The 22364-nt window shown below is 53.4% G+C and overlaps 2 protein-coding genes across 2 annotated transcripts; both read right to left on the reverse strand.

Moving 5' to 3' along the window:
- Positions 1-8937: 8937 nt before the first annotated feature.
- Positions 8938-9743, reverse strand: LOC104583070. Its single transcript, XM_010234773.1, has 2 exons — positions 9498-9743; positions 8938-9411 (listed from the first exon to the last, which is right to left on the reverse strand). The coding sequence occupies exons 1-2, from the start codon at positions 9741-9743 to the stop codon at positions 8938-8940; spliced, it is 720 nt and encodes a 239-aa protein (XP_010233075.1).
- A 6697-nt stretch (positions 9744-16440) lies between these two features.
- LOC100838172 (protein SENESCENCE-ASSOCIATED GENE 21, mitochondrial) lies at positions 16441-17335 on the reverse strand. The gene is made up of 2 exons (XM_003567560.4): positions 17164-17335; positions 16441-17039 (listed from the first exon to the last, which is right to left on the reverse strand). The coding sequence occupies exons 1-2, from the start codon at positions 17205-17207 to the stop codon at positions 16814-16816; spliced, it is 270 nt and encodes an 89-aa protein (XP_003567608.1). The 5' UTR covers positions 17208-17335; the 3' UTR covers positions 16441-16813.
- Positions 17336-22364: the final 5029 nt, after the last annotated feature.

Consider the following 22364-nt stretch of genomic DNA (forward strand, 5'->3'; position numbering starts at 1 on the left):
AAGTTATGGCCTTCCAGCGACAGCCCCCGCAACTGGGGAGACCTGGGTTTTCTCTAGGGGACTCGCCCCAAGGGATGCGACGATCCTTGTTACCCGGGAGCTAAACTGCTCGAGGGCCGCGGCAAGGACGCGGTGATGGGCCGGAACGAGCGACGAGCGCCAGCACCGGCGCCATCACAGCGTCCTCGCAACGACCCGCGCCCGAAAAAGACTCTCTCAAAGGGAATGCGGCCGGGTCTCTGTGGTAGTGCACCCACCGGCACAAGGCACGGATGGCACGCACTACCATAGAGTCTCCGCGGTCGACCCTGCTCCTTGCGGAGGTCTCCTACGGAGGGGGGCGACAAGGGCACTGTGGCAATGCACCCCGTCGGCGCCGGACGCGGACGGGACGCACCGCCACAGTGCCTCTGCGGCGACCCTCGCCCCGGAACCGCCCCTTTGAGGAAGCGTAGCAGGGGCACAACGGCAGTGCACCGGTCGGCGCGGGACGCCGATGGCACGCACTACCCCCGTGCCTCTGCGGCGCCCCTCGGGGTGGGCACGATGGGGTGGTGCGGCAGGGGCGCGAGGGCGGCGCATCCGCCTCCGTCGCACCACTTGCTTTCACGGCCCCGAACCCGGCTTCGCTCTGAGCAATTCCGTGGTTGGGGCGCGCCTTTTATAGACACGGGGGGTGGGGGGGGGGGGCTTGCCACCGTGCGCGACGGATCCGCGCGGCACCGTGGCGCCTTTTCCCCGAACGCGGCGCAGTTTCCGCCGCCATGCTTACCGGGTAATCACGGCACACGTGGCGGCCAGCCGACAACCCAGAAGCCTCGGAGTGCGGTGAACCCCCTGTGTTGCGGTCCTCCCGCACCAGAAGGCACCGGTGTATGGTGCGTCCCGTGGGTAGCTCACAGGCACCACAGTGTACAAGATTCCTCCCTTTCCTGCAGGTTAGACTCTTACCAGATCCGAGGTGCTGAAATTTTTTCGAAACTTACGAAAACAAGTAAACACAGGTAAATCAGATAAATCTCATCTCCCCTGCTTCCCAGCCCCCGGCACAAAGGGGTCGATGCCAAACTTGGATGTGAGCGTTTCCTTCCCGGGCGCAGCGACTGCGCGGTGTAGGCGGCGGGAGGCCGAGCAACCGCACGCCTATGGTGCACGTTGCGGGAAGCCCGGCAACGGCAGGTCCAGTGATGCACGTTGCGGGAAGCCCGGCAACGGCATGTCCAGTGCCGGAACGATCCGGCAACGGGTTTTCGTTTCGGGGCCACGGCAGCCCCTTGCTCACAACCAAGTCGGGAAAGACACCTTTGTGCATTTAAAGCAGGAGGCAAGAGGGGGAAAACAAGCGAATGAACAAGGCAAGAACAAAGCTCAGGGGTGAAACACCTATCTTTATTCATAGTTAACTAGCGGTTTACACACGGGGGCTGCCCGGTTACACTAGTTCGAGAGGTATGCATCGGAGGCATCACCTGAGGGTCGGGCTCCGCCGCTTCACGGGTAGAACTTGCGCAAGTGTTCAATATTCCAGATATTGGGCACCGGCAAGCCGTCTTCGGTTTCCAGGCGGACAGCCCCCGGCCTGGTCACCTGCACTACCCGGAAGGGGCCCTCCCATTTCGGAGTCAACTTGTTCCCGGCCTTCGTTCCTTGTATCCGACGCAGGACAAGGTCTCCGTTCTCGAGCCCCCGGGGACGGACTCGTCTGTCGTGATAACGACGGAGTCCCTGCTAGTAGCGCGCGGCTCGCACAGCAGCCCGGCACCGAAGCTCTTCGATGAAGTTTAGATCGTCGACCCTTTGCTCGTGTTGGCTAGCGTCGCCGTACGCGCGTACTCGAGGAGATCCGTACTTGAGCTCAAGGGGCAGCACTGCTTCTGCCTCGGAGACAAGGGCGAAAGGAGTTTCGCCCGTTGCCCGACTAGGTGTGGTCCGGACGGACCACGGCACGGGCTAGAGTTCTTCGATCCAGTGCTTCCCGTGGCCTTTGAGTTTGTCAAAGGTTCTCGTCTTGAGCCCCCGCAGAACCTCTGCGTTGGCTCGCTCCGCCTGTCCGTTGCTCCTCGGGTGAGCGACAGACGTGAAGCGCAACTTAGTGCCCATGTCTTCGCAGTAGGCGCGAAACGCTGCGCTCGTGAATTGCGTGGCGTTATCGGTGATGATGCTGTTGGGAACCCCGAACCGGCACACAATGCCCTTAAGGAACTTGATGGCCGCCTGGGCGGTCACCTTGCGCACTGGTTCCACCTCCACCCATTTGGAGAACTTGTCGATGGCCACAAACAAGTATTGGTAACCGCCAACCGCCCTTGTTAGCTTGCCGACGATGTCTAGTCCCCAGACCGCGAACGGCCATGAGGACGGGATGGCATGCAGGGCCTGGGCTGGTTGGTTGCTCTTCTTCGAGTGGAACTGGCACGCTTCGCACGTCCTCACCAGCCGCTCTGCGTCGGCCAGGGCCATGGGCCAGTAAAAACCATGCCGGAAAGCCTTGCCGGCTAAAGCCCGGGAGGCCACATGGCGTGAACATGTGCATCAATGTATGTCCTCCAACAGTGCACACCCTTCCTCCTGTGGCACGCAGAGGAGTTTTACACCATTCGCACGCCTGCGGTAGACGCTGCCGTCTATCACGGTGTACATCTTGGCTCGCCGCGCTACGCGCTCCACGGTGACATCATCCTCCTGGAGAGCCTCCCATTTCAAATAGCGGGCGATCTCTTCCGCCCAGGAAGGAATTTCTCTGCCCCTGCATGCCGCCATATCAGCGGCATGGACCCCTGCTACTGCAGGGGTTCCCTCGGTTGCCGGAGGGGCGTCCCCTGCAGCCGTCTGGGGGTGACTGAAGGAGCCAGTTGCTTCTGACAGAACACCCCCGCCGGAGGCTTCCGGCGCTCTGCTGCCATCTTGGCCAGCTCATCAGCAGCGAAGTTGTCCTTTTGCTTGACGTGTTCGAAGCGCAAACCCTTGAACTTCCGTTCCAGCTTACGGACCTCTTCCACGTACGGCGCCATTTGAGGGCAATCGTAGTCCTTGTTCACCTGGTTGATCACAAGCTGGGAATCACCGCGAACAACCAGGCGCTTAATGTCGAGGGCGACCGCTGCCCGCAGCCCGGCAAGCAGGCCTTCGTACTCCGCCGTGTTGTTGGTGGAGTTAGCGAAGTCGAGTAGGACGGCGAACCGCAGCTGGTCCCCTGTGGGTGACTCGATGACGACCCCGGCTCCCGCTCCCTGGAGACTGAACGCACCGTCGAAGTAGAGGACCCAGTGGCCCTCGTCCAGCTTGCCAGGAAGGCCGGTCTCTGACTCACTTTCTTCTACGCCCGTGGACGTCCACTCCGCGACGAAGTCCGCCAGGGCCGTGCTCTTGATGCTTTTGGGGTTGGTGAAGTGGAGGTCGAACTCCGACAGCTCCATCCTCCATTCGGCCACTCTCCCGGTGGCTTCACGGTTGGTGAGGGTCTTCCCGAGGCAGAACCCGGACACCACCGTGACGCGGTGCGCCTGGAAGTAGTGGCGCAACTTGCGGGACGCAAGGAGAATCCCCAGAAGGAGCTTCTGTACTTGCGGGTATGTTGTCCGCGCATCGCGCAACACCGTACTGACGAAGTACACCGGTCGCTGCACCAACCGCTTCCGCGGCACCGAGGTTGCCGGCTCTGGGGTGGTCCCTGGGCTTGAGGTGGTTGCCAGAGGCTGCTTAGCCCCCTGCCCCGCAGCCCCAATCCCCGGGACGTCTTCCTCCCTCTCAGCAACCAGCACCGAGCTGACCACCTGGTCAGTCGCCGCTAGGTAGAGTAGCAGCGGCTCGCCCAACTTGGGGGCGACGAGGATGGGCGGTGACCTCAGGTATCGCTTGAGTTCCTGGAGCGCCGCCTCGGCCTCGACAGTCCAGTCGACTGGACCCTTCTTCTTCATTACCCGGAAGAAAGGCAGGGCACGCTCGCCCAGCCTGGAGATGAAGCGTCCAAGCGCAGCAACGCAGCCGTTGAGGCGCTGGACATCTTTCACCTTGCGGGGAGCCTCCAAGTTCTCGATGGCTTCTATTTTGGTCGGGTTGGCCTGTATCCCCCGGTGTGAAACCAAGAAACCCAGAAGCTGCCCGGAGTTGACACCAAAGGTGCACTTATCCGGGTTCAGCCTGAGCTTGATCTTGCGGAGGTTGTCAAATGTCTCCCGCAGGTCATCAATCAAGGAGTCGCCACGCTTCGATTTGATGACGATGTCATCCATGTAGGCCTCCGCGTTGCGGCCTAGCTGGGGCCCCAAACATTCTCGCAGGGCGCGCTGGAATGTGGAGCCCGCGTTCTTCAACCCGAAAGGCATGCATGTATAGCAGTAGCAGCCAACCGAGGTGATAAACGCTGTCTTTTCCTCATCCTCGACCGCCATCTTGATTTGATGGTAGCCGGAGAAAGCATCCAAAAAACTCAACAGGTCACAACCAGCGGTAGAATCAACTATCTGGTCGATACGGGGTACAGGGAAGGGATCCTTGGGGCATGCACGATTAAGATCGGTAAAATCCATGCACATGCGAACCTTATTCCCCGCTTTGGGCACCACTACAGGGTTAGCCAGCCAAGTGGGGTACCAAACTTCCCTGATCGCCCCGGCAGCCCTGAGCTTGCCCACCTCTTGCTTGATGAAATCTTTCCGCTCTTGTGCCTGCCACCGGATCTTCTGCTTGACGGGGTGCGCGTCCGGGCGCACCGAGAGCCGATGCTCAATCACCTCCCTGGGGACTCCGGGAAGGTCCGACGGTTCCCAGGCGAACACGTCGGCATTTTCTCGGAGGAAGGTGACAAGGGCGCTTTCCTATTCGGCGGTAAGGTTCGCACCGACGATAACGGTGCGCTCCTTGTCGCCGGCTTGGAGGGGTAGCTTCTTCACTTTGGCGGCCTCCTCCCGGAGCCCCCGCCCCTTGCCAGGACGCGCGCTCGAGCCCGCACCTCCTCCGACTAGCCCTTGCGGGGTGGCGCGGGCCTTCTTCGTTGCCGGGGCGTCACCCGGCAGGGCGTCGTCCTCGACAACAACTTCGTCGCCGGCGTCAGCTGCAGCAGCGGCCCGGACGACCTCGCCAACGCACCAAGCAGCGTCTTTGAGATCGCACCCGATGGAGAGGACTCCGTAAACGGACGGGATCTTCATCGCGCCGTAAGCGCAATGCGTAGCCGCCATAAATTTGATCAGCGCCGGACGGCCAAGGATCCCGTTGTAGGGCAACGGGGTATGCGCCACATCGAACACTATGTGCTCGGTCCTGAATGCTTCCCGGGACCCAAAGGTGACCGGTAGCGTGATGCGTCCCAGCGGGCGCACGATCCCGGGGTTCACCCCCCGGAACGGTTCGGTGGGCTTCAACTGCTCCATCGGCAGTTGGAGCTTTTCCACCAGCCTGGCGGACAGGAGGTTAAGCCCGCTCCGTTGTCCCCCAGGATCTTGGTCACCGTCATATTGCTAATGATCGGCGAGACGACGAAGGGTATTACTCCGGAACCCAATTGTCGCACCGGGTGGTCGTCGGCGCTGAAGGTGATCGGCACGTGCGACCACCTCAGCGGCTGTTGCGGCTCCGCATCCGGCAACATCGCGCACACATCGCGGGCGAGGCGCTTCACCGCGGCGTGGGATGGGAGAGCGTAAGATCCCCCATGGATACAGGCGACGCCACGAGGCTCCTGGAAGCCCGGCTCGTCGCCGCCGGAATGGTCGGACTCGCGTTGCTCCTCGGCGCGCACCCTGTCGCGCCCGCGAGGAGGGCGTTCCCGCACAGCGAGGGGCTGGCTGCGCCCTCCTTGGGGTTCGACCCTGCCGGCACCCCCGCCTGCCGGCCTCGGACCCGCTCCGGGGTCGTTCGGGCAATCCCGGGAGAGATGCCCGATGTCGCCACAATTGAAGCAGGCGCCGGCGGCGCGGCGCTCCTCGTGGCGCTGCTCCCACCGCTGCTTGATCCCTTGCAGCACGCGGCAACTCTACGCGTCGTGGGTGGAGTTGTTGTGGACAGGACAGCGGGACGCGTCGCCCTGCTTCCCGCCAGATTCTCCCCCCGGCGAGGCCTTCTTCGTGGGCCTCGCGGCAGGAACCCCCGAGTCCGCAGCGAGGACTTGCTTCCCGCTGCACTTACGGGAACCCTTCTTCTGCGAGCCCGAGCCCGGGCTCGCGGCAGCCTGGGCTGCCAGCTCGGGCGCTAGGCGCCCCTCCTCGGCCATGGCGCACTTGTGCGCCAAGGCGTACAAGTCCTGCGTCGTCCGGATCCGATGCGTGCTCAGCTTCTCACGCATCTTGGGATCGCGGACGTTGATGGCTAAGGTGTTTATGATGGCGGCCGCCTCCGCCTCCGGGATAGAATAGGAGAGATTGGAGAAGCGGTTGATGAAGGCCCGCAACGTCTCTCTCGGTTTTTGCCCGATGGTGTGCAGCTCCGCCATGGTTCCCGGGCGCTTATAGCCGCCTTGGAACGCGCTCACGAACTGCTCGCGCAGGTCTGCCCAGGTAGCGACGGATCCGGCGGGCAGGTTGAGCAACCAGGTTCGCGCTGCTCCCTTCAGGACCATCGGGAACCAATTCGCCCTGACCTTGTCGTCGGCGCCGATGGCATGCATGCCCAGCGTATAGGTCAAGAGAAAATCTTTGGGGTTAGCGGTCCCGTCGTACGTACCGAGCGCAGGCACTCGGAACTTATGGGGCCACACCACCCGCCGCAACTCGCGCGCGAACGCAGTGCAGCCGTCTTCTGGGCCCAGGGGAGCATCTTCTTGCTCCAGTGGGTGCCCGCGCTCCACCTCGCGCCTGCGCCGGCGCTCCAAGCGCAGGCGCAGATCCTCCTGTTGTCGGGCATTCAAGATGCCACGCGCATCGCCCCCTGGGATGGTGGGCGATGAATTCGAGAACCCCTCCGGGCTCCCGTCTACCAGGCCCCGTTGAGGAGGGGGAGGGTTCTCCCCCTGTCGTGAGGCGGGCGGCGCGCCTTCGCGCTCTGAGTTCGGCCCATGGCCGGAGCCTACTGGGGCGCCCTCGCCTTGCGGCTGTTGGGCGGCCAGGGCGAGAAGCGCCTCCAACTCCTCGCCACACGTCTCGTGCGCCGGCGTGCCCTGCTGCGGCTCGTACCGCACCATGACGAGCGTGGCGACGATGGCTTCAGCCGGGGTTCGCATGGGGGGCAACCGGTTTCCTGAACGGCTGCTTCCCGCCCTGGCCCCGGACGCCTCCGGGCGTGCAGGGTGCGAACCTCCAGGGGTCGCCCGGGACGCGGCGTGCTCCGGGTGCCGCTGCCGCGGGGCATCCTTGGGTCACGTCTCCACCCGTTGGCTGGCCCGGGCGACGCCATGCGTGCTCGCCCGACTGCCCCCAGTGCTGGGGGCAGCCGGTCCCCTCGGCCGATTGTCGGTCGACGGTCGGGGAGGCGGTGGAGGCAGCTGTGTTTGCTGCACCCTCGAGGGCTCGGGATTCTCTTGAGCTCCCGATTCGGGTCGCACGTCGTGCGACCGCGTGTGCGCCGCTGGGGCCTCATGCGGGTCTATGCGTGAATCACCAGCCCGCTTCGAGGGCATGGTGACAAGGCTCGTCGACGAAGAAGAGTGAAGCCGATGCCGATGGGAACTTCCGCTGCCGGCGATCTCCGGCGCCGATCACTCCCGCGCGCCCTACCTGGCGCGCCAGATGTCGTCGCTCGGTGCTCCGACACCGGGGGCGTGCAGCCACGTCCCCCTTTAAGGTTCGGTAGGGGCGTCTGGGGTGGAGACCAGCTGATCGCCGGCACGGCCGACGAGGCCCTACTGGGCCGGCGAGGCAAAGTGCTAGGGGTACGCGCTAGTCCAAGAACAGACGTACGCACGATTTTTACCCAGGTTCGGGCCACCCGGAGGTGTAAAACCCTACGTCCTGCCTGTCTGAGCTGATATTGACTACGGATCAAATGTTTACAGGTTGCCAGGCAAGCTCCCGGGCTTTCTCTCAGTGGCTAGGCACTCCTCACCGCTCTCTGCTGGCTGCCTACTGGAGCCACTAAGCATCTATTGAGCGAGCTTCGTCCGAACCAATTAACTGACCAACTGACTAACCCGTCAACCCTCTCTCCCTAGACCGTTGGCATGGGTCCTCCTTTTATGCACAAGGGGATGCCACATGTGCCACGGTGCATGGGCTACAAGTGTCCAACGGGGAGGCATGCAACTCTCCCTGGTGAGTTGGTGGCATGCATGGGTGCCACCTCCGCTGCTAGGGGCCTAAGACCCTAGGGTAGGATTGGACAACCACTGTTCCTTCGACCCGACGGGTAACTACCCGTCGGTCAGCTCGTTTACTAAGCCGCGCGCCTTACTCCTTGCCTTGGTGGGACCGCGCGTTCCGCGCCCGCCACGCGCCCGTGTGGCGTTGTCCCGTGGGCCCCACGACCCGAGGCGGGGGCACGCGTCCGGGAGCCTCCAGCCCCCGCAAGTCGACCCGGGAAGCACCCGGGCCCAGCACGCCCAGGAACCCCCTCCCGGGATGCAGCTTCCCGGGAGGTGCCTAATCAGGAATATTCCTGGAAGCCCCGCTAGCCCATTTCGGGCTGGTAGCTTGCCGGGAAGCACGTTGGCGCTCCCTGGGATGAGACCTTCCCGGGAACCCGGGGGAGGGGGCCACGCGTCGCGCAGCGGTGGTACCCCGGGTGCCACTGGTGCGACACCCGACGAGCAACGTTGTTCATCCCTCGAACGTTCCAGTAGAGAATGGGGCAAAGAGCTTCACTCATTGGGACACAAAGAAGAACTCCTAAGGTGACGGCGACGTACAATTATTGAATTGAAAAACACAAACGGGCCATATAGGGGGAGGAGGTGGCCCCAAGATGCATTACCGCCTAACATCCGTCTCCCAAACCACACAACACGAACAAACAACTGGCATAGGGCTAGCCGGCGCCGAACTAAGCGGAGCTGCAAAGACATAGGAACTAATGCGCCGGAGTGGCGGCTCTAGTGGACGATGCCTGCGTGGCGGCACGAAGAAGTGCCTCGCGATCAAGCCTGGTCATGATCGCGAGGCCGTCCATGTCAACCTCGCTGAGAGGCTCCTTGAGGCGCTGAGTCAGGGCGGTGGCGGCGATGTCGGCCCGCTGCTCCTCCTGGTCGATGACGCCCAACTCCTTGGCTAGGCGAAGCGTGGCGCGTTGGGCCACCGGCGTGGTGGAGATCTTCCCGGCCTGCCGCGAACTACGTCGGGGGGCAACAGTAGCCATGGCCGTCGAACAGGGTGGAGGTGCAGGCGTGGGTCCCAGCACTGAGGGTGGCGGGGCGGTGAAGACGGAGCGCACCACGCTGGCGTGCTCGTTGATGGTGACCTGCTCCACTTGGTCGGTGATGCCGCCGAGTGCCGAGTCACCGGGCGGGCGAGTAGGGGTGAGAGATGTTGGGCGATGCAGAGGCATCTTCTCGATGCAGACGCACACGTGCAAGGTGTAGGTTGGAGCGTACCGTGCGCAGCTTCACGCCAGGGCTGCAGGACGAAGGGGGCATTGTCGATGGCGATGCGGCCGAGACCGATGGCGCGGTCGCGGTGGACGGTGTCGTCGAAGTGCACGAAGAAATCCTCGGGCATGTGGCTGGTGACGCGCAGGCAGTGAGACGGGATGCGCAGGGCGCTCTCCAGCGCCCGACCGACGAGGATCGGGCTGGCCGCGTGGTACCGGTCGACGGCCTTGACCAGCACGCCGTGGCTGCGCAGTGTGTCGATCTGACGCTCAATGGAGCGCAACGCCATGACGATGGAGTGACTCGCCCTCAAGCGGCGCGGCATCAGGAGCGTGATAGCCCGGCTAAGCATTTCGGCAGAGGGCAGCGGAGCAGGGAAGCGCAGACGCTATGCGATGGGCGGACGTAGCACGTCGAAGGCCGAGGCAGTGGCCTTGGCTCGGGCGGCCTTGCAGCGTGAGGATTCAGAGGCCAGGTGTCCCATACCCAGCACTCAATGCAGCGCGGCGGCTCCCTGTAGTCCTTGCGGCGGTGGTCTTTGCTAAGGCAGTGGAAGCAGCGTCCTCTGAAGCGCCTTAAGAAGGCAGCGCGAGCCGGGCTGGGCTGGTGGAGCATGGGACGCCAACCAGCCGGAACAGGGGGGGGGGGGGGGGAGAGTGGCGCCTCGAGCAAACCACAGTCCAGGAATTGCCCGGAACGTCCTACTGTTACCCAGAAAGGGAAGGCAGGGAGCCAACAACCTTGAACGACAACCTTGGGCGCTCCACGGACCGCAGGGCGGAGCGTGGTGAGGAGGGGGCGGACCGCGCCTTCCCGAGGCATGCCGGGGAAGTTGAAGGACTGCCGGCCGCAACAACCTCAGCGTTGGACCCGGAGTGCGTTGACGGACAGGTGCCATATACGGCAAGGCATGACGGACCGCTGGATCTGACGGGTGGGTGAGCAGCGCCAGAGCCACCGGATCCAGGGGAGGCTGCGGGCGCGCGGAGTCCGGAGCACATGCTGGGCAGGCGGCGAGGCCGAGGTGAGGTGGCTGCCCCGGTAGGAGTGGCCAAAGGCGCGGAGTGGGAGGGGAGGCACTCGCTCCAATTCCCCTCGAATAACCTGAATGTAACGTGTTCCTTTTGTTAAGATTAATTAACAAATATTAATTAAGAGAATCACTCCTTAACCGTGACATCCCACGATCCCTCAAAAAACTGCCGGAAGTTGTCTTTCGAAAGTCTTGCCTCCAAAAACTGCCATATTTGATGCCTGTATATTTGTACAATCAATCATCATTAATATACCGATTCATTCGTGTCTAGCACGCTCTCTCGGAGCCCCTTCGAGAGAACTGACGAGAGGAAGAGAAAAAAAAAGTGAGAATCATGCCTGGGATCTTCTCGCGGTTTCTTCGTTTTCTCGGCGGCAACGACCGTCGCCGCCGTCGTGCGCGGAATCTTCGTCGCCGTCTACGAGGACGCCGCCAAAATGCTGCTGCCCCCCTGCCGCATCCGGCAGTCGGCGTTCCGCTGACTGCTCAACGCCTCCCGTCACCTACAGTGGCGGATTTTGGCGACGAACCACGCGTGCAGTTGTGGGAAGGGGAGGCTTATCAGAACATTTTCGTCTCGCACGAGAATGCACCAGAGGAGCGAGCGCGGGTCTACCCTGCGTTCCCGCCGGCCTCGCCAAGGACTGACTTCCGTCGTCGCTTCATGACGGCGATGGCGTCGTCATCTACAGCACCCCGCTCGGTCATCTACTCCATGACCGCCGGCACAAGCAGTTCCACGAACACCGGGGCCGTCGACGAGAGGGACCACCTACCTCTGTCTTCGGCTACGACATCGGCTCCCGGTCGCCAAGCTTCAACATCGGCCTCCTGTCGCCAACGCCAGAGCCCGAAGGAGTCGTCGACCCGGCGTTGTCCTGGAAGCGAACGGGCACACCAACGGAGTCGCGCCCGGGACTGTGCTCGCTGGAGATTCTTCCTCGGACGAGGATGTGCGCGTCGCTCCCGGCGCCAGCCGCCAGTGAGCGTCGCCGTCTAGGCAGAGACGGAGTCAGGCGCGAGCAATTGGGATCGATGGGATTGGGGATCGGAGTCTGATAGTCTCGATCCGTTCCTCTCCCGTAAAGCTTGATACCGATCCGTTTCTGCCCCCGCACCTTGCGTGTGTTGTTGGGCCAGCCCAACACGTCCAAGAAAATAAAATCTGCTAAGGACCCTCTATTTGCTGGTTTTCGCAGATTAGTATTGCTGACAGTAGATCTATCTAGTTTAACACTGTTTTTAGACCCTGTTAATTGCAGTATTTTATTGTCAGTACTGTTCATGTGTAGAGTACTACGTACTCCATATCCAATGTTGATATAATATATTCCCATGTTTTACTACATGTTGAGATAAATTATGTCACTATTTGCAATTGTGGTTTTTCAAATTTCTTGCAAATAAAGATCAATTCATCAGCTTAATTGAGCCTTCTGACTTAATACGAGCAAGAGTTGATATGCAAAATTCAAGTGATTACTTCTAATTGATGTTTTGAGATCACTAGGTAATGTGTAGATCTACTGCATTGCAGATTATCTACCTCTACTAATAAGCCTACATTTTGTCATTCTTGACATAATGATAACAAAGTGCTCTCCCATACATTTTATTAAGCAATGACATAAGGCACTAGAAGTACGAGTATCTACTGATTTCATCAGATTATACTCTCTAGCGCTGAGAGATTGACCCCAATTAGATTTGGTGGGTATCTACAGTGTGTCATACTTAACAATTTGAAGTCCACACAAATGATTTCAAGCCCATTTCTTGAAATTCATTAATTTTGCATCAGTGTATTTGTTGTCATTATTATTGTACTATATGTATTTAAATAAGATTTTCTTTATTGAAAATTCTTTTTTTTACATATAGATTTCTACGGGGACGATCAGATGGAATAGGAATTATGCCTGATGGATAGTGCTACCACAAACTCGATACTGAGGGAATTGAAATATTTCCAGACTCTTAAAAAGATGAATGGAGATATTTTAACAATCGCTGGACGCGATACGGTAATAGTTGGCACTGGACGTGCCATATTTACCTTTCCAAATGGTACACAAGTGACTATCGAGGATGCCTTGCTGTATCCCGATTCTTCACGTACCCTAATCAGTTATCGAGATATCCGTAAGAATGGTTTTCACATTGAAACCCATGAAGACAACAAAGAAGAGTTTCTACTCTTCACAAAAGATTATGGATATGGCAAACCAATACTTGAGGAAATTCCTTCTCTGTCGTCTGGATTGTACTATACATACATCAAGCCCGTAGAACATGTTACTTACAAGGTAATTTTCCAGAATGCCGATGCATTCCAAACTTGGCATGATCGCCTAGGCCATCCTGGTATCGGGATGATGAGGAAAATTACTAACACTTCCATTGGTCATGCTTTAAGTGAATCAAAATTTCCACAGTCATCAGATTTCGTGTGCACATCATGCGCCACAGGGAAACTAATTTTGAGGCCTTCGCACCTCAAAATACAAGCTGAACCACTTCAGTTTCTTGAATGCATTCAAGGTGACATTTGTGGTCCCGTTCAACCATTGTCTGGACCATTTAGGTATTTCATGGTTTTGATAGACGCATCTACACGATGGTTGCACGTGTGCCTTTTGTCCACACGAAATCATGCATTTGCCAAGATAATGAGGGAAGTAATTAAATTACAGGCCCGTTATCCAGAAAGTTGAATCAAATCAATTCGCGTGGACAATGCTGTAGAATTCTCCTCCCATGCTTTCAATGATTATTGCATGGCTTTGGGGATTGAAGTTCAGCACTCTGTTCCATATGTCCATACTCAAAACGGTTTGGCTGAATCCCTGATTAAAATGATCAAGCTCATTGCAAGACCTTTGTTAATGAATTGTAGCTTGCCAACCTCTTGTTGGGGTCATGCAGTTTTACACGCTGCTGACTTAATACAATTGTGACCTACTGCATATCACAGTACTTCCCGTCTGCAATTGGTACGTGGGAATCCTCCAAGCATTTCCCATCTGCGTAAATTCGGATGTGCGACGTACATCCCGATCTCACCACCCCAGCGTACATCCATGGGACCACATAGGAAACCGGGGATCTATGTGGGATATAAATCGTCGTCGATCATCAAGTACCTGGAACCCCTTACAGGGGACCTATTCACAGCCCGTCACGCTGATTGTATCTTTAATGAGGAACATTTCCCGGTATTAGGGGGAGATTTCAAGTACCAGAAAGAATTCCCGGAAATTGATTGGAATGCAATTGCCATTTCATCCTCTGATCCACGTACCCAAGAGACTGAACTCCAAGTTCGGAAAATAATTAATTTGCAACATCTTGCAAATAATCTGCCAGATTCGTTTACTGATTTAAAAGGTGTTACGAAATCCTCGAATCCGGCCAGAAATGCGCCCGAACGAGTGGAGGTACCAGCTAAAACCACTCAACTTCCCGTCACTAAAAAGAGGGGGAGTAGTACGGCCTCTGACCAGGAACCTGGTTCTCGCAGGCAGCAAAGGAAAGAGAGGAGAAAATCCTCAAAATCAGTAAATGCAAGTTAATCTAGCATTGACACACACCTAACGGGTAGTACACACCCGGTGGAAGGGCAACCTCCACAACACAACTACAGTTTGCACACACTGGTTGGGACATCAGAACACCCAGACTCACGCGTATTGGGAAATCATGAAGAGTCACCAAGGGTGCAGGAGATATCCACCAACTATATCGATTCTAGAGAATCATTTAACCGTAAGTCCACGATTGTCGACATATATTTTTCTGCTACAATTGCTGATACCCTTCTCAATGATCATGATCCAAGGACTATCGTTGAGTGTGAAAAACGCTCCAGCTGGCCTCAATGAAAGGAAGCAATACAAGCAGAACTAGCTTCGCTTAACAAAAGGAAGGTATTCACAGAAGCAATACCTACACCTCCCAATGTTTTCCCCGTGGGATTCAAATAGGTTTTTGTCCGGAAACGGAATGAGAACAATGAGGTGGTGAGATACAAAGCGAGGCTCGTAGCACAGGGTTTCACGCAGAGGCCCGGCATTGATTTCAATGAAACATATTCTCCAGTAATGAGTGGTATCACTTTCCGGTACCTTATATCTTTGGCAGTGCAAAATCATCTATCTATGCAGTTGATGGATGTCGTGACCGCATATCTTTACGGGTCACTAGATTCGGACATTTACATGAAGGTTCCCGATGGAATCTCTGTCCCGAATGCAAGCGCAAAACGTAATATGTATTGTGTTAAGCTGAACAAGTCTTTATACAGCTTGAAATAGTCGGGACGGATGTGGTACAACCGACTAAGTGAGTTCCTTCTTCAGAAGGGTTACTCCAACAATGATGATTGTCCGTGTGTCTTCATCAAGAAGTCCTCTTCAGGATTTTGCATCATTTCAGTGTATGTTGATGATCTAAACATCATTGGCAACGCACAAGATATTGATGAAGCACGCAATCATCTAAAGACAGAATTTGAGATGAAGGATTTGGGTAAAAAAAATTGTTTGGGTCTCCAACTCGAACACCTTCCCTCAGGAATAATGGTACACCAAGCTGCCTATATCCAGAAAATATTGGAGAAATTCAATATGGACAGATCCTACCCATCTAAAACTCCCATGGTGGTTCGTTCTCTAGACATAGAGAAAGATCCGTTCAAGCCAAGGGATGATGGAGAAGAGATGTTGGGATCCGAAGTTCCATATCTCAGTGCCATTGGAGCGCTCATGTACCTTGCAAATTGCACGAGACCTGACCTCGCATTTGCAGTAAATCTACTTGCTAGACACTGCACAGCCCCCACCAAACGCCATTGGGCGGTAGTAAAGAATGTCTTTCGATATCTCCAAGGCATCAAGGATCTTGGCCTATATTTTCAATCCCAGAGAAATCTGGACTCTAATATGATTGGATACACAGATGCTGGATATTTATCTGATCCCCATAATGCAAGATCGCAGACCGGTTTTGTGTTCCTACATAGTGGAACTGCAATTTCATGGAAGTCTTCAAAACAGACTCTGGTTGCAACTTCCACCAATCATTCTGAAATAATCGCATTGTATGAGGCGTCACGTGAATGCGTGTGGCTTTGCAGAATGATAAACCACATACAGATGTCATGTGGAATTGGTTCTATTGAATCACTTACCATTATCTATGAAGATAATGCAGTTTGTGTTGCACAGATGCAAACAGGATACATCAAAAGCAATATCACTAAGCATATTGCTCCTAAATTGTTTTATCCCCATGAACTCCAAAAGAGTGGGGAAATAAACATCTTGCAAGTCAAATCATGCGATAATCTTGCTGACCTATTCACAAAGTCTCTACCAACTGCAACATTCCAGAAATACATTCATGGAATTGGTATGCGACTGCGTGATATGCAAGAATCAGGGGGAGTGTCTTCCTGAATTATTCCTGTTCAGAGCATCATATCACACTTTTTTTTTCTTTATGAGTTTACTTTACAGGTTCTCATTAAGGTTTTTAACGAGGTAATATCAACATGAGATTTTGTGCCATACTTTCTGTTTTCCCCATCGGGTGTTTTAGGGAAAGTATACACGGCATAATTATTGTGCTCGATATTCTATGGAGCTTATTCATATTGAGTTAACAGAGGCAATAACCATAATATGTTGTATTATTTTCTCCTTATTTTTCCCACAGGGTTTTAAAGGAGTTTTAACGGCATATCCTACATCACTCCTCACATTTTTCCCACAGGGTTTTTGGAGGAGACTTAATCAAAGATGATGGATCATTCCATGCAGTCAAGCAATGATTAGGGGGAGTGTTAAGATTAATTAACAAATATTAATTAAGGAGAATCACTCCTTAACCGTGACATCCCACGATACCTCCAAAAACTGCCGGAAGTTGCCTTTCGGGAGTCTTGCCTCCAGGAGCTGCCATATTTGATCCACTATATATTTGTACAATCAATTATCAATAATATACCGATTCATTCTTGTCTAGTACACAATTTACTTCTAACACCTTCTACAACCTGTCACGACTTCTTGTTTTGGAATACACGTGAGTTACCATAGTACAGACAATTTATAGCAACAGAACATCGGGAAGATACATCCTGGACGAGACGCGGTAGTCCTCAACGCTGGAACTGCGACGGTAAATACGCCTGGAATTACGTTATACTCCGGCGGAGGCCCCCTTCTATCACGCGCTAGGCCAAAGTGAACCAGCGATCGACCCAACACGAATCTGAATTTCTTAAGGCGAAAATTTGAACAGCCGTCAAATCCGTCGGCTCGTCAGCACAACTTGGAGCGCAGCTCAGCCGCGTCCACCTCCTTGGCGCCACTCGACGGCCGGTAGCACCCTGTCACCGGGTCCGGCACCCACGCCGTCTTCTCCTCCGCAGCCGCCGCCGTGGCCACGTCCTTCTTGGCCGCCATTGTGCGTTTCACCGCGACGGCGGTCCTCTCCTCGGCGCTCCTCCCGGCTCCCTTCGCCAGGGCCGCAGAAACAGAGTATCCCCTACACAAGATCATCAACAAAGAATCATCAGCACAAGTTGGGTTACAGTAAAGCGATAGTACTAGCAGATCAGAAAGATTTCATTCAAGAGAGAATGCATCTCGTATCACGGAAAATCACGGACCTTTGTGCCAGCAGGCTGGCGCAGCGTGATGCAACTCGCTCCATGGGATCAGGATCTTTTTTTTTCTCCCTCTTCTCCTGTTTCTCTAAGCTTTCGGCTATGCCTTTGTAAATAAAAACTCTTAACAAATGTGAGATGTGAAGAGAGGAGAGTGCGTGGTGGGCTTGTTATATAGACCGGGAAATTGAGAGAGGCAGAGGAGGCGAACTCAAAGAGCCAAAATGATGGCCACGGAACGTGTCCAAGAGGCAAGGCGGAGATGGCCATACGCTTACCGAATCAAAGGTCGCTCGCCACGTGTAAGCCGGGCGCCGGAGCCGCACGTCTTAGTTGGGGCGGGCCGACATGCGGGCCCCGAACGGCAGGGACAGAGCATCAAGCTGGGACCCTGGACCAAGACCCCTCTGGTGACTGGATTCCCTTCCCGCGTTGGTTCCCTCCAGTCTCGGGCGGCTGGTGAGGGGAAGGAGGCTTCTTTTCTCCGCGTGTGGATCTTCTCTGGAGTCTCGACACACCATGAACTGTGCTGCTTCTTGATCAGTTTTTTCTTTTCTTAATTTGCGTGTGGTTGCTGATTGTCTCTGATTGAGTAGTACCTAAATTATAGCAACAGAAAACTCACTAACGAATTGCTACTACCATAATTCATATGAACAGGTGTCTAAAGCCACACACCCACAGCTTCTTGCCGTAATGAATCAAGGCGAGACCGAATCCGTGGCGGGCAAGTTGGCTTGTGCTATCAGGAATCCATATGAGGAGGAGGCGAGGAGCCACCTTGGCCATGTGTTGTTGACCAATTCGCTCGGCAACGTGTGCACCAGGGGGCAAAAAGCTACAACAGCTTTCGCGTCTCCTCTACACCAGGAACGGAATTTTCGTTCCGCATGGAGCAAGATATTTTGTATTGTTGTGGTCGTCATTCAAAGGTTCGGCGCGCCAACACGGATGGCGCCGCGAAAGGGCAAGGCCAAACCGGCAGGTCCATTCAATGTTGCCTCAAAAGGTTCGGTTGTCACGCTAAGAAATGTATATATGGTAGATGCTGCAATGCAATGAACCTAGCGCATCACAAAAGGCAGTTGTTCTTTGTGAGTGTGCAAGTGTAAAGGTATGCTTTTTCGTTTGGTATATGCATCATGTGACGCCCAAGGAAGAATGTAATTAATTTCGGTTGGATGTTTGTGAGATGAAATGGCCTGGGGCTAGGGAAGTTCCGCGGTTTTGCCCTGATTTATCCACGCGCTTCTTGTTGAACGTAACTAGCTTCCCGTTTGTTTCTTGCCGAGTTTCAGTAAGAAAATAGGAAAAACACTCCCTAAGTTCTATAAATATTGACGCGGCATTGAACTAGAACTAATTCAAAACCGCGTCAAATCTTTATGAAATAGAGGGAATAAGATTGAGTCGTGAAGTATCCTGACAGGCCCTAATAATACAGTATTTTGTTTTGACTTATGGCCACAGTAAAGTTCCCAGCTAATACAGTCTACCAGAGTACGTACAAGACATCTTCAATCAAACTAAACTTACGCCATATCTGCCGATATATATTAAGAAGCGGTCGAGCCATAAACTCCTACCCAAAACACGGATGAGAGCGCCGAAAAACAGGATATTTACCCATTATTATGCTGCATCATAACGCCACGTACGAAAGCAAATCCCTATCCTTGCTTTTATACAAAGTTGACAATTGCCAAATACTGCTGTGGATAAGCAAGTAGATCATGTCGCTTGCAAGAGAAAATTATGTGCTGCAGCTAGCTCTGCTTAATTATTCCAGAGAAATATCCAAAGAAAGTGACGGCTTAATTAACACAGAGATACATCCACGTATCAGCAATGTCCCCGGCCACCGCCTTAGTTTTGGTAAGGTACTAAATTATTGTTTCACGGCGACGTTTTTTAGGTTATCTACTTATCATTTGTCGCCAATGGAACCCGTACTTGATTGGAGAGTACTCCGACATGAAAAAACAATTCAGACATGGACGACAAAAACCTGACAGAAACTGACGTACGAGATGCATGTACACTTCCGACGACTTGAGAAACCTTCTCCGGCATTGACTTAGCTCGCCGTACGTCCGCATATCACATGCTGGGTGATACCGGCACATTGCTGCGGAATTTAGTATCAAATTATTTGCAAAAATGAATACCAGAACCATGATAATTTTATGAGAAAATACCGTGTGCTTAAAAATATTTAAAAATGATTTTGTTATGATTAGAGAAAACATGCTAAAAATGTATACATGAATATCAAACAGTATTTGAGTCAAAACTCTCTGAGCTACATTTGCGTCCCTCAAGTCTCCACCCTATGCCCATGTTCTGGTTGTTGGGTTGTGGCTGACAAATGCTCTACTTTTTTTGTTTAAACTCAGCCATATCTTTCAAAATTGTGACATCAATTCTTGAACTTAAAAATAAACCAAGGAGCCGATCAAGCAAGACTACGTTAGGTGGGATATCTCCATTCTTGGCAAAACCTACAGTGCCGAGAGAAATTTATTGTGTATTTCATCACACACAGAATTTATATTTCAAAAAGTAAGATCTAGAGATCACTCGATCATAATTGGAGTTTCTAAAAGAACATGCTTTTTTTTAGTAAATGATGTTTCTGGCTGGGTTAACTTTGTGCAGATTACCACGATTAATATAATCAAACAAAACACAAAAGAGTGAAGTGTCCATCGTTCTGCATTACTTTCATCTCACAACCTAATGAGTTATCTGCACACACGTAATTGAAGCAAATTAGGAATACTCCTATAATTCTGCACGGTGACAGCATGAGGAAGCAGAAAAAAAAAACTAAAGAGCCAGCTGCTCCCATGAGAAAGATGAAAATGAAACAGATCTTAGCATCACCAATTCACCATGCTTTGTTCTGCAATAAAAAACTGAAGAAATCAGAGAGTAACAAACGTGGACTGAGGGAAACCTCGATGCAAATTCTTATATCAAAATGATCCTGTAGAAAGTGTTCTGCTAGAAAATGCTTACTTACATGCATAGTTCTAAGAAGTTATTATAAAAATTTATTAAACATGTAGTAAGAAAGTAAAGCTATTTAGCAAAACCAGCCGAACAGCTCACAAGAAAAATTAGGGAGGCCTCCAGTTTAATCCAATGAACGATTTGCATTTCTTTCAAATATTAGGCAGGAGCAATCTATAGCAGTGCCATCACTCGTGGGAATTTCAGTAAACACATACCAGGATCAGATGCTCTGTTCATAATTCAGGAGATTGCTTTTCTTTGAGCGAATTACATCCCATCCTTGTTTTGAACACTGCCATATTGCAAGGGCCACCTTGTTAGAACCAACAAAGGGAAGATAAGCCGACCCCAGCAGGATGAGTAGTCCATGAGGATGATAGTGATACAAATACATCTTATCTGCAACACATCAAAAGAAAGAATTGCTAAAGGAGATGACTTAGACACAACTCAAGAAAAGAGGGGCGCAGTGAGGTTTGAGGAGGTACCAGTGCAGAGGATAGATCTCTCCTGTGGCATCTACAGCATTACGGAGCTGCCAAAGATGAAATAGAAAGAGGCGATTACAGCTGCAGGTCTTGGAGATCCTCTGCTTTGTGCCACTGAACAGTGAATATTAGGTTGTCAAAAAAATAATTACGCTATCTAATACGCACAGAGACAAATAAAAGGTAACCAGTTAAATTCAGAGATGGGAGCTAGATGCCAGCAGCTGGGGTAAAAAAATATAAGATGCATGTGTTCATGCAATGTAAGCAAGAAACTTCAAAGATAAGAGCTTCTGCATTGCTAACAGACCTATGAAGCAATAAGCACCGACTTTGGAACAACGAAAAAGCCATGACCCTTGCCGGAAACACTGCAAACACCCATTGAGCCGGACAAAATCTAAAATCTGGCAAATTCTAAAACATAAGCTTGGCAATTGGAAAATTCAGGGGAGGCTGAAAATCGGGAGTGCCCAGCTCCAGCTACCTTCCGAGGAGGCCCGTGACGAAGATGTAGATGCGAGCAGGCCGGCTTGTTAGATAACGATGGCAGCAGAGTCTGGTTTTTAAAAGCCATGGTGGTGGAGGCGTTAAATGGAGTAATCTCTTCTGCAGTCGCCGGAAAACGCGATGCTTGAGGCCGTTTCATATGCATTTGTGGCGGGAAGATTGTGGATCGCAGTGGCAAGGGAGATTGTGGCAGCATTAAAGTGGAGAAGATGAGGCGCAGGGGAGATAGTGTCAGCATTAAAGTGGAGAAGATGAGGCGACATCAAAGAAGTAATTAGTAGGGAAGATGAGCCGTGGCTGAGTCAGTGCATGGGGATCGCGATGGGTGCGATGGGTGCGGCAAGGGTGCGGGAGGCGCGATATGGTTGCGATAGTTGCGGGAAGGCGGAAGGAAGGTGCGAAAAGGCAACGGAGGCAGTGAGAGGAAAAAACCCAGGCCAAGCAAAACAAAGGTAGCGAAGGGAAAAAAACTCAGCCCTGCTGACGTGGACATAGTGCATGTCGACGTTGCTAAATTTATTGTTTTTAGTGGCCTTCACTCTTATAAAGATTATAGATATCTAGCGTAATTAACGCGTATATATATGCAGCGTCAGCAGTTTCTTTGTGTTGTGTTACCCGTAAGTACGTGGGGACCACGGAGCTTCAGAGTTAACTACGGGTCCCGCCAGCTGAATTGTCAGCGCTCTCACTGAACGTCTGGTATGCTCATCCTAATCCCGAGTCAATTAGAAAACATGGAATTAGTTGGTTAAAACCTTTGGTCCGCTTGTGGTGTTCCCGTTTTACACTGTCCTTCCGTGAGTTCTACCCTTCCAACAAAACGACTAATTAAAATATTGAAGAGATACAGAATGACAGAATCGGTGGCCTGCTGGCTGCTATGCTCCAAGATATCTTCCTGATGCATTTCCATATTCATCAGCATCCAATTTAGGTAACGGGTCCAGTTGGCAGCAGTTTGCGCACGGGATTATACGAACCTATCCGGAAAGATTCTTCAGTTAAGTTTATTAGTTTTTTTTTTGAGGGAAAGTTAAGTTTATTAGCTGTGGCAATATTCTTCGAGGATTGATCTCCGACGTGTCATTTTAGCAGGCTTCTTTGCGGATCATGGGTCAAATGGGTCGTCAGGGCGAACAAAACATCACACATGGTCAGCCTTGCTTGTCATTCCTGTTTCCTCTC

This window comes from Brachypodium distachyon, chromosome 2 (genome assembly GCF_000005505.3).
Source record: "Brachypodium distachyon strain Bd21 chromosome 2, Brachypodium_distachyon_v3.0, whole genome shotgun sequence".
NCBI classification, from domain to species: domain Eukaryota; kingdom Viridiplantae; phylum Streptophyta; class Magnoliopsida; order Poales; family Poaceae; genus Brachypodium; species Brachypodium distachyon.

Bases quoted from the DNA above. Each gene is read 5' to 3' on its own strand.
- LOC104583070 (XM_010234773.1), bottom strand. From the start codon at position 9,743: ATGGCGTTGCGCTCCATTGAGCGTCAGATCGACACACTGCGCAGCCAC. The intron at 9,412-9,497 runs GCCCCCTTCGTC...TGCATCGAGAAG, and splicing joins GCCGCATCGCCATCGACAAT to ATGCCTCTGCATCGCCCAAC.
- LOC100838172 (XM_003567560.4), bottom strand. From the start codon at position 17,207: ATGGAGCGAGTTGCATCACGCTGCGCCAGCCTGCTGGCACAAAG. The intron at 17,040-17,163 runs GTCCGTGATTTT...GATCTTGTGTAG, and splicing joins GCCAGCCTGCTGGCACAAAG to GGGATACTCTGTTTCTGCGG.